The 12217-nt window shown below is 38.7% G+C and overlaps 1 protein-coding gene across 5 annotated transcripts in view; it reads right to left on the bottom strand.

Moving 5' to 3' along the window:
• LOC144652471 (lipoxygenase homology domain-containing protein 1-like) overlaps positions 1-12217 on the bottom strand; it is a 52679-nt gene that overhangs the window by 16746 nt on the left and 23716 nt on the right. For all 5 annotated transcript variants that reach the window (XM_078512473.1, XM_078512474.1, XM_078512472.1 and 2 more), the window contains exons 23-34: positions 11075-11225; positions 10863-10895; positions 9925-10097; positions 8302-8485; positions 7592-7782; positions 6309-6465; positions 5050-5073; positions 4265-4455; positions 3270-3426; positions 2556-2594; positions 1062-1234; positions 362-554 (exon numbers count right to left, since the gene is read on the bottom strand). In XM_078512473.1, coding sequence (XP_078368599.1) covers positions 362-554; positions 1062-1234; positions 2556-2594; positions 3270-3426; positions 4265-4455; positions 5050-5073; positions 6309-6465; positions 7592-7782; positions 8302-8485; positions 9925-10097; positions 10863-10895; positions 11075-11225 — 1666 coding nt within the window. The remainder of the gene's footprint in view (positions 1-361; positions 555-1061; positions 1235-2555; positions 2595-3269; positions 3427-4264; positions 4456-5049; positions 5074-6308; positions 6466-7591; positions 7783-8301; positions 8486-9924; positions 10098-10862; positions 10896-11074; positions 11226-12217) is intronic.

The following is a 12217-nucleotide window of genomic DNA, read 5'->3' as shown; positions in this document are numbered from 1 at the left end:
ATCCTGTGGTGAGCGCGGATAAACATGTTACTAGCAAAAAGAGCGGGAAAACATCTAACCCGTTGAAAGCGCGGGTAAACATATAACCAGTGGAAAGCGCGGGGGGAAAATGGTAGCCTGTGGAAAGCGCGGGAGAGCCTATACAAACGGTAATCGCGGGAAAGGTAGAAATGGCGGGAAAACATGCAGCAGGTAAAAGCGCGGGAAAACGCGCGGGGAACTGTAAAGCGCAGAACACATGAACTTTGCATTCCATCAAGATGGAATAAGGATGCTGACAGGGGTTTGAAATATTCAATTATGTCGAGTTACTGTTAGTAAGTGACGTAAACCATAAGAGGTTGATAACTGCGGTATTTACCTTCGACGTCTTCTGGCACTGGTTTTCCAGGGATAAGCACTCTTATGATTCTGCTGTTGTTGTCATCTTTTCCCAGCCAGCATCGACACGGGAATACAACTGTATCACCCTGCTTGTTGGTGACTGTTACTTCCTCCACGAACATTGTCCTGCCACGACCGTAGCCGTCATCACCGATACGAAGCTTTGTGATCTACAAGCAAAAGGAAATAAGTACAAGAATAACGGTCTGATTAACTACGTTGAGGTTTTGTAAATTCTCCTAGTGTCCATACAAGAATGTATGGACACCGTTCAGGAGGGTATTAATCTTGACGAGAATTAAAGCTTCAAAAGGTTAAACCGTGCAAAGGAGGAACCGAATGTACTTTCTTTTATTAAAAAAGATGCGGAAAGCTGAAAATTTCACCCCCCCCCCCCCTCCTCCCTCAAATGATCATCAGGTTCCCAGTTCTTAGTCCTAGGTATTTAAAAGTTCCACGTAATTGACTCGTCATTACTTTACTGCCTTAGGAAACTTCGATCCTCTCCCTACGAACCATTTAACGGCTTTTAACAATTCCATCACAGATGCACTTTCACGTCTTGAAAGTCTCCTTTGCAATGAAACCATAGACATTAAGCATTCAAAGTGAACCTTTGCCAGGCTTTATCTTGCACAGTAAGAAGTCAACTTTACAAGCAAAGTATGAATGCCTACCTCGCCCACATCTGGGCTCTTAACAGACACTTTGTACGTGTTTCCTTTAGTGAACACGTGTGACCTTGAGTAACCTTCTCGCAGTCTGATCTTGTTAGTTTCGCCATCTTTACCAATGATCTGATAGAACGGGTTTACATCAGGGTCCAGGACTTCTCCAACTTTGACACTCACTACGAAAAGTAAATAAGATGGATTCAACACTAATAAGTTTCAAGGCCGAAACAAATCTTGCAGGATTTCACAACTTTAGCCTGTTCCAGGCGTTCGGTAAGTTGGGGGAAACAGAGCGTAAAACGGCGAGTCAAAAAATAGACGGGGGTAAGTCGGACAGACGTCTCAATTTGTTTTCGTTCTTCTTTGCGCTAATCTGGTTTTTTGCGCTGCTGCTTAATTAACCGAAGGCCTTGAAGTATATCTGAACATATACCAAATTGAAAAGAGGTGACCCTGTGAAAAGCCTAAACCATGAACGATAAGACCGAACAATCTATTTTATACCATGCCATAGAAAATACAGCCAATCAGAATACAGGAAAGCCGTTGTATATTCGACGGTATTCAACCCAACCTTCCCTATCGTGCGCTGCGATCTTATTCTCGATGAAATTTAGTGAGCGTATTTTCTATGGCATGGTATAAAATAGTTACACAACACTTTCTCGTGGTATATCCCACTTGTCACTTGTAAAGGCTCGTGTGTATACCGAGAAAATACAAGTGACTCGTGGGATATTCCATAGTATACCACTCGAAAGCGTTGCATAACTAAATGTTCTATGTATTCTAGTGTATTTTTATATTTTATTGTAAATAATTTTGGAGGGCCACTGGTTTGTTAGCATTTTTTGCTATTTTAGTTCTACCCTAAGACTTTATTTTACTTACTTACTTACTAATGGGATTCTGGGTAAACAGCACTAGTAGGCTTACCAGTTATTTATTTATAATCAAGATATTTTTTCTTTGTGGACGTTTAGAGAATAATTTGTGCAACCTGTCTAATATGATGTTCATTCTGTCATAGGCGACGATTATAAACATTTGGGTCGCATCGTTTAAAGTTTACACTTTTCATGGGTGAACGTTTCTTCAATTAAGTGTATACGTAACGAACGTAAGACTGATGTTATGCTAAAGAGTGCGAAATTACTTTGTCCTTACGTCATGTATAACCCTCCTCCCCCCCCCCCCCCCCCAAAAAAAACTCGATCTAATAAGATAGATTGAACAACAGAAGCCACACGTTTTTTCTACCCGAAGTTGCGACAGTTTTGAGAGTACAGAATTAAAATCCCTTAAGAAAACAGAAAACGGTTTTTGTACAGGATTCTCCGGTTACGATACTCATTAGAAAAAAAGAACATTAACTTATCTTTCATCCCAAGTTGTAAAAGTAAATAATTAAAGACTAAAAACTTACAAAAATAAATTTTTAAAGTAAATAAAGGTCAAATACAAGCAACGGTCATTTTTTTTGTCTGAAATCAGTACCTGAATACATTCCATCTTGCCCTGGTAAAGCTCCCTGTTCTGAAAAGCAAAGAGCAACTTTTATAAGCAAACTACCACTTACGAATTCTACCCGGAAAGAATTACAAGATAACAGAATCTTCCCAATGAACGCAAACGTAAAAATCAACATCAAACTCCAACGTTTAAAGGATGGTTGCCGGCAAAACAACAACAACAAAGTTTATTTGAACTGTAAAAAACTGTTAACATTGCATTACATCTCAAAACTGTTACATCGCAAAACTGTTAACATTGCATTACATCTCAGATTTTTTGTTCTTCAAAGCGTCGCCAGAAAGAATTCAAGGCACTCCAAAATACAAAAAGTTGCAAAGTCACTTCCTTTCTTGAAGCAATTCAGTGTTTATCCTTATAACTTTTCTTTCATGGCTTACGCATGCTCAATACAGCTTTTCTTTCATGGCTTTCGCATGCTCAATACAGCTTTTCTTTCATGGCTTACGCATGCTCAATACAGCTTTTCTTTCATGCTTTCGCATGCTCAATACAGCTTTTCTTTCATGGCTTACGCATGCTCAATACAGCTTTTCTTTAATGGCTTACGCATGCTCAATACAGCTTTTCTTTCATGGCTTACGCATGCTCAATACAGCTTTTCTTTCATGCTTACGCATGCTCAATACAGCTTTTCTTTCATGGCTTACGCATGCTCAATACAGCTTAAAGAGTTACCTGGTGTAAACTCGACTGCAGCGTCCGAACTTGCAAGCCAGCGGTTACAATAGAAAACGTAGTGCTCGTCCTTCTCATCCACGTCAATTGTTATCTTATCCACCAGCCAGCCGCGCTTTACACCTTTATTATCCCGGCTGATGCGAACTGAGCTTAGCTGGATATGGGACAAGAAAAGGAAAAATGTTTCAACAACTTAATTTTTAAGCCTGGTTCTCATATGATCGCCCGATCATCGCATCGATCGTTTGCAAATACTGAGACGATCGTAGGCAATTGAAGCGATTGAAAGCGATCGGTGGTTCTCATATGATCGTCCCGATCGCCTGGTATGAGCGAAGACCTACGAAAAACAATCATTTTAGTCCTAGATCCAACACAATGGCAGTCTTCAATGAAAGAGCAAAGCTCGTGGCATCTCATCTTCTCAGTAATTGATGTTTTACGGTGAAGAAGGGACAGAGAAGCTTGAAGGATAGAACACGGGCGATCCAAGCGATCGTGATCGCCCCAATCGCCGCAGACGTTAGCGATCGTCTGTGAAATGTTCTCATCTAAGGTAATAGAAGGCGATAGAAACGATCAGGGCGATCATATGAGAACCAGCCTTTACTGTTCAGTAGCGGTTCATCTTCAGCCGAACAGAAATGTATCCAACTTTCTTCTTTCATTACCTATTTCTTTACACTTTGACTTGACTTTAACTGTGTGAACGAAAAGCTCCTATCCTGTAAGAATCCCCCCCCCCCAAAAAAAAAATCCCACCCCCCCCCCCGCAAAAAAGGGGGGGCACCGAAGCACAGAACTTACTGGTTGTATAAAATAATGACACGATGCAAATTTTGAGTTACAAAATACAGATTTGGGCTATCTCAAGCACCTCTTTCCTAGCTTCTTTAACAGACTATTTCACAATAACTGCTTCTGCTACAGAAAGCATACACACAAAAATACGTAAATGGGCAACAAACATTTACAATCAGTTTTAGTCTCACCTTTCCAATGTCTTGTGTCCGGATCAGAAATTTATCCATCCGTCCTCTCTCAAACCTTCTTTTATCCCCTTCCTCTCTGAGAGAGAAGTTCTGCGTCTTGCCCTTCTCGCCAAACATCTGAAGATAAACATTGGAATCTGTGCCGGCATCGTTTTCATCTCCGGTCTTCACCATAATGCGATAGTCAACTTCTGCGAAATAACAAATCATAAATAAAGCCCAAATCAAGTGTACATACCGGTAATTTAAATGTTATTTGATATGAAGCAGTATAATATTGTCTGAATTTACCCTTTTTGTTTCAGTTCCCATTTACTTGCGTCTTTTCAAGACGTTTTCATGTGCGCCTTTTAATGTGGATAAATGTCCAATTATGGCAAAATTACAATTAAAACACTGTAGGTAAAGTCTTTAGGTAAACCTTTTCTTACACTTCATTGGATTGACTGCTTAACAGTAAGCGAATGACGTCCATTTAGGAAACAAGTAATTCCTTCGGTACTTCGTGTCGAATTCTGGCGTTCTCGTATTACAGTCGAACCTCTCCTTACGTACACCTCCCTACTAAGAATAATTCACCTGGCCAAAAGTGACCGAAATTAATCTAAAACTCTATCGCTGTAATACAGACACCTCTATAACACGGACACTTTTCCCTCTTCAGTGTCCGACTGAATTTTCAATTGGAAAACAGGAGTCTCGGAAATTCTCAACAATGGTTTTCCAAAAATGGGACTTCTTGCTTTACACTGGACAAATAAAAACACTTATGTTCATTAAATTACCTTGTGACAAATCCTTTGTTTCAGCTGCAAAAGATTAAAGAAAAAACATCAGACCACGGGACAAAATCAAAAGAAAAAGCAATGTGTGTGCAACTAAAGCTCTTCTTAACTCGGGAATCGCGACCAACAAACGTTTGCGAGACCTCGCTCCCAGGAACTGTTTTAATAATAATAATAATAATAATAATAATAATAATAATAATAATAATAATAATAATACTTTATTCAAACACACAAATGGTATTACACAAAGTCTTAAAATCATAAGAAATCATCGCCAAAAGTGATAGAAGTCAAGAAATGTAAAGTAAACAGACAAAATAACGGCTAGAAGGGTCAAACTTTCACAAGAATGGCAAGTTGGATTTCTTGACATCCTGCCAAAAAATCAAATTTCATTAACTGTGATCCATTTCAATCCTTGTAATCCTGCCTTTTCTCTCGAAACTACTGCTTTTGTTTAAGACGGAATCCACTAGGAAGTCGAGTAATATTTATTAAAGTTGGACAAAAATAAATTTCCAGAATAATTTAAATCCTATTGCGTTATTTCCTACCCTTAATAAAAGGTATAGATGTAAGTAATTATCCGTGATAACACCAACAACAATTTCTTATCAGAGTCTGAGAAAATGAATTTCAAAGTTTACAAGGTATAGGAAAAATCTCACGTGTAGCCATTTTGTAAATTCGTCTTAAGCGATTCAGTGGAATTCAGCGGAACTTCAAAATGTGTTTTCGATGTGTGGTGTTGTTAGAAAAGATTTCTTTTGATAAGATATTTGAAGCAGTAACAAAAAAGTTTGCAATAAGGTGGAAATAATTCTGGTACAACAATTTCTTATCAGAGTCTGAGAAAATGATATTTAAAGTTCACAAGCTATGGGCAAAAGCTTACATCTTTTAAGCGATTCAGTGGAATTCAGCGGAACTTCAAAATGTGTTTTCGATGTGTGGTGTTGTTAGAAAAGATTTCTTTCGATAAGATATTTGAAGCAGTAACACAAAAGCTTGCAATCAGGTGTAAATAGTTTTGGTACATAATTTTGTCCAATAACTACTCGAAGTCCTGGCGGATTTCCTCTTAACTCTTTAGAAACTTTTTGTCCAACTTAGCTGTATATTTGGTGGCATTTGGCGATATAATGTGGAAATAAGCTGAGTGAATTTTGGCTGTTTCAGGAGGACAGTGTCCCTTCAAGTGACGCCGAACTGCATGTTAAAAATAAGAACCATAAAAATATACATTATAAACATACCTGGAACTAGATCAACATCTCGCTGACTGCCGACGAGCCAGCGGTGACATGGGAAGATGTACTGCTCTCCTTTGTCAGGCACATCAATTGTTACTTCCTCTAGGTACCAGTCCGGATCACGGCCAGAGTTATCATGGCAGACATGCAGCTTCTCGATCTGAAAAACAAACCGGAAATTGAAGCCAAGACGGAAATTAAAAACAAACCAGATCCACCCTAGAACCCAGACCTCTCGTTCCGACGTACAACACAAAACCATTTCGCCAAGTCAACAACTCCACAAAATTTTATATCAGCCAGCAGTTCGAAGCAATTATATTTTACATTTATTACTAATATTATGACAAGGAAAACATACATGTAAATTAAAATATATTGATGTAAAACTAAAAAACAACGTACTTCTGTCTAGTTTTTTTTTTCAATACGTGTATCTTAGTAATTAACTGTTATTTCTAGCATTATTTCGCAGGGTATGCATCCTTATAACAGCTTTGCAAGTCATTGTATTACAAAATGTTTTCTGTGTGTTTTGTAAGTAAAATATAAAGAAGAAAGATCGATCTCAGTGGTTTTTCCTGCATATGCCTGCTGATATGCCTGCACAAACGAAGAACAGAAGGCAAAACAAACAAGCCACTGATAAAGATGAATTGTTTCACGAGTGTGGGACAAAGAAAGAATCTAAGTCCCCGACGGGAAACGAACCCATGGCCTCCCAGACACCACATTTATTTACCGAGCTTCAAGTTTACCATCTTTACTTATAAAAGAAGGCACTGTTTTTTTTCAACTGGTTGCAGTTAAAACATCTTCCCGGCTACCTCTAACAACCACTTACAGCAAGGCGCCCAAAAGTGTGACCACTTTTAATTTATTCACATTCTTTCGTGCAGATTTAATCCAATCAGAAGTCAACTGCAAGCTATCTACGGCTTTTGATTAGATTAAATCTGCGCGAGATGTGAATAAATTATTTATTTATTTATTTATTTATTTATTTATTTATTTATTTATTTATTTATTACATTTCTTTATACACGGTTAAAAACATCAGGAAGATACTACTAAATTGCAGTTATAATAAAAATTAATACAAATATACTATTAATGAATACTAATTAATAAAAATTGAAGACGTAAATCTATTAAACTAATCCTGTTTTCCTGATGCCGTGTCTAACTTTACTTTTAAATTGATAAAAGGATTTTATCATTCTGAATTAAAAGTGGTCACACTTTTGGGCGCCTTCCTGTAACTTAAAAAAAACTTCAGTACAAACCTTTCCTACATCTCGTGTGTCCACTTTAAACTTATCACTGTTTCCTCTCTCAAACAGGCGTAGACTCCTGTCTTCACTCAGCTGAATGGGCTCGGTTTTACCGTTGTCTCCAAATAGTTCAAACTGAACTTTAGCCGATGTACCGGCATTGGGCCTGTCACCAGTCTTAAAAGTCACTTGATATGTTGTATCTGCACAAAAAAAGTAAAAAAGTAAGTTTTGTACTAAAAATTTCAATGGGGAGAAAGAAACCGCTTGGACAATGACACCAGAATCATTATAGTTTCTTCATTGACACGACGTTTTTCCCGCGTTAGTCACCCGTGTCACATTTTCGCGCGTTTTTCAATAGTCACACGCTCTCTTGTGCTTGCCACTGATTACACATTTTCCCGCGCATTCCCCAGTGGCATATATTCGCGCGCTTTACCCTGGATCTATGCTTTCCCGCGCTTTCCACCGGTTGCATGATTTTGTGCTTCACATTTTGATTAGCTGATTACACTATTTCTAGTAATACCGACTATGCTGGGGCTTTTCATATGCGTGAATGTCCAGTCATTGAATATTGCCATCATTTTTTTTTCGCTAAATCGGAGTTAAAATTGTTATTTTCCGATATTTATCACTTGTCTTGTATTTACAGCACTCCCGATAGCTACATATTTTACAAAAGGGTCCTCTTTTAACGGTACACTGTAATGACTTACCAAGAGGCACCTCTTGCTCAGTCTGCTGAACATGTTCCACGGTCACGTTTTCCTCGTTCCCAGTCCAACAGTGACACGGAAACACCACTCCGTCCCCACGTGACGCTGTGACCACCACTTCTTCTACGTACAGACCCTTACTGGGGGCGCCGGCAACGTCCTGCCCGACTTTCACATCCATGATCTAAGTAAGAGAGGTAGGACAGGGAGAATCGTTAATTGTGTTGAGAGCCAGGGATTAATCTTTGTGTGTGTGATAGTCCGACCGTCCCCCCCCCCCCCCCCCCACCCCTCCCAACCGTCTGTTCATCTGCCTGTCTGTCCGCATGCCTGTCAGGCGTCCATCCGTCAGTCTCGTCTGCCTGTCTATTTCGGGATCAACACAAGTGCGACCCTCGGAGAACACTCTATTTCGTGGCAGTGCTGTGTCTTGTTTTCATGCAACATACAATCAACTTCCTTTATAAGGGACACCTTCGGGGCCAGCATTTGGTGCCCGTTATAGAGAAAGTCCGTAGTAGCGGGAGTTATTTTGAGTAATTCTTTACTCGTCGGGACTTCAACTCCTGTCCGTAATAACGGATTGTCCGGACTTCTCTATAACGGGCACCAAATGCTGGCCCCGAAAGTGTCCCTTATAAAGGGAGTTGACTGTAATAGCTGCATTCTAAAACAAACAATTCAAACACACTCGGGAATGGGGCATAAAATATTGCGTCTCAGAGGTTTGTTCGACAACAAAATAACAAACAAACAAACAAACAGCAAACACTCCCACAGAATGCTAACTAAACAAAATGAAACGCAACAAAGCGATCCCACCCCACCACAGAAAGGACACAAGTGGCTCCCCTACCTCTTCATAGGAGGACCCCCTCGGGGGTATATTATCTACATCCTGACCCACTCGAACATCAACAATCTGTACACAGGGGAGAGGGGAGCGTTACAATTAACGACGTGCATTTAGATGAGTGGCGTATGTAAGGCATTAGTGTTGGCAAGCTTAACATTTATTAATTTAATAACAGTTAAATAGCACCTTTTATGATAATTACTTGCAGTTATTTGTATGTTTATTAATATAATTTATAGAAAGACAGCTTAACAGCTTAGTAAGCAGCATAATAAACGTTAACCGCTCGCTTAAAACAGCTTTTGTTAGAGTATCCACAAAACAGCATAACATGATGGCCACAAGACAATGAGGGTTTCGAAATGTTAGAACCACCTTAAACAGTAGCGCATGAAAAAACTGCTCGGTAGCTTTTATTTGAATGGTCACATACTAGGGTTTCATCCACAGACTTGAAATTTAGAACCACCTTGTAAAGCATAACAAACAGTACCACATGAAAGTGCTGCTCAAGAGCTTTCATTTGAATGGTCACACAATAGGGTTTCATTAACAGACTTTAAAGTTAGAACCACCTCTCACAGCATAATAAACCATACCACATGAAAGAACTGCTTAATAGCTTTCATTTGAATGGTCGCACACTAGAGTTTTATCCACATAGTTTTAACTTTAAAAAGTTAAAACTAACACCAAAGACAGTGGATGGGTACAGTGTCTTTTCTCGTCTAACATTTATCCCTGGGAATTCCCACCCCATTACTTACCCGTCCGATATCAGCAACTCTAGCCACCACCTTGTAAATGCGACCTTTCTCAAACTTATCATTGGGTCCATAGCCCGGTTTGATCTGAATCTGTCCGCTTTCTCCTTTCTCACCGACAAGCTGGATCCACACTGGAGCGTAAGGGTCGGCCACTTCACCCAGCTTGAGATGTACTAAAATAAAACCACATAACCTTGCTATAGAGCGGTTTTCAGTTGTCTAAAACCAAAACCAAAGTAATCACTCTGGCCAATCACAAACGGCACAGACGAACCAGTAAACTAATCAAAACTCGAGGCAAATACATATAACCGGCACGAAGCGCGGGAAAACGTGTGTGAGCGAGTCACGATTGGTTTTGAAAGTGCCGCGAGTTTTTTAAACTAATCACAAAGCGTTATACATACATACATACATAGACTTTATTTCATCTCGAATTTTAGAGTAGCTTTAAATATCATATTTATATTGTAGCTAATATCTTCGAGAAAATTAAATAATAATAATATAAAAAAGTGTAAATGTAAAATGCAAAATTTGAAAAAAATAAATGTACATGTAACTAAACAAAAGTCATTCCCTGAATGTTATAACACCAAAGCAAAGCAAACGCGAATTACTTTCGACATTCAACAACAACAAAAAAAACATTCTATTACAGATAGGGTGCGTGTGATTTTAACCCTAACATCTCAAAACACTACAAAAAATTGTGTAGTGTTTTCTGGTTGGCTTTTGGGCAATGACGATTTTTTGATATTTTAAAATTCTACCCGACTCCAAGGAACAGGGGAACAAACCAACAAAATCTCAAAGAGGTTGGAAGAATATTTAGTGAATAGATTCTCTCATTCCCCCCCCCCCCCCCCCCCAAGGCTTTCAGTTTGAGGTTTTGACAGTGCGCGAAAAAAACAAATCTACACAAAAAATTCACTTACTTGTATAAAGTTCTGTTTTTGTCTTTTCATCCACTATATAAAACAAAACAACAACAATTGAGTAAAGTGCAAAGTGTGACTTCCTTTAAGATAAGCTTGGGCTGCATCATTTTTAAGAGAAAGTTTAAGATTACAGGGGCACTATTGTGGGAGGGGTCGGTGAGTGCACGCTGTTAAGGACCATATTCCAGCTATACAACAGTACGATTTACCTGGATCTAAGTTGACTTCTTCTCCAGCGATCCAATTATTGTACTCAAAAACATAAGTTTCGTCCCTTGATGGCACTTCTATGGTCAGTTTCTTCAGATACCATTCAGGATTGCGTCCAGTGTTGTCATGACCCACACGAAGTTTCGTCAGCTGAAAACAAACCATTGAAAAATTTCTTAGGATTTTATTTTTCCTGGAGAAAAGACATATAGAAATGACTTCAAAAAGTAATTTTGGAATTTCGTTTTCCGAACTGAAAATGTACCATTTTTTTTACACTATCTTTGCAAAGTGCTGATCCTTGCAGTATGCAGGACGCGTGTCATGTATGAACGTCGTAAATGAACAAACTCGACACGAGTCGCCTGTAGCTTAGTGGTTTTATTAAAAACAAGCAGTGGTATATTGCAATTCCTGAGTTTTGATTGGTTAACAGGCAATGGTTTATGAGCTTATATACCATGGACCAAAAATACGGTAGGTGTATGCGTCAACGAGAACAGCCGGGGAGCTCAAATATTGCAATTCTTTCAGGGTGTTTTCCACTCGCGATTGTTGAATATGAGATAGTTATAGCCAACTCATATCCAACGCGCGCTCATGGAATAATTGTTAAATAGAGTATCTGAACGGTGAACGGTATGTCATTGGTTTGATTCCGTCTGATTTTTTTATGTACATTATTTATTAGCGAATCGCGATGTTGCCATGCGGAAGAACATCTTATTTTAATGAAACTGTAATCTATAAGTCTAGACTCATGGCTGTTTTATTTATGTCTATGTTGTAGTTTAATTTTGACCCTTGGTAAATTTTGGTATTTCCCTTTGCATGGTAATATATGGTAATGAATATATTTAGCAATGGAAAATACCAAATTGTACCAAGGCAAAACTAAACCACAACATCTATTTTTATGTTATAATTGATAGTAATACATTTTTGTAATCTGTTCTGATTGAGTTATCCTTAATGCGATTTATAATAAATTCTCTTATCTAGCAAGTTCACCGTCAATTTTTTTGTTTTCTTATTTTAAGCCGCCTTTTTCTGTGCTCCATAAGCGTTTAAAGATTTTAAATTGCTGAGGAAATACGCATCGCTTTTCAAAATCGAACTACACCACGATTACCAACAGGTCA

This window comes from Oculina patagonica, chromosome 4 (genome assembly GCF_052425735.1).
Source record: "Oculina patagonica isolate OP01 chromosome 4, crgOcupat, whole genome shotgun sequence".
NCBI lineage: Eukaryota > Metazoa > Cnidaria > Anthozoa > Scleractinia > Oculinidae > Oculina > Oculina patagonica.
The sequence above is the reverse complement of the archived record's forward strand: the minus strand, read 5'-3'. Positions and strand labels throughout refer to the sequence as shown.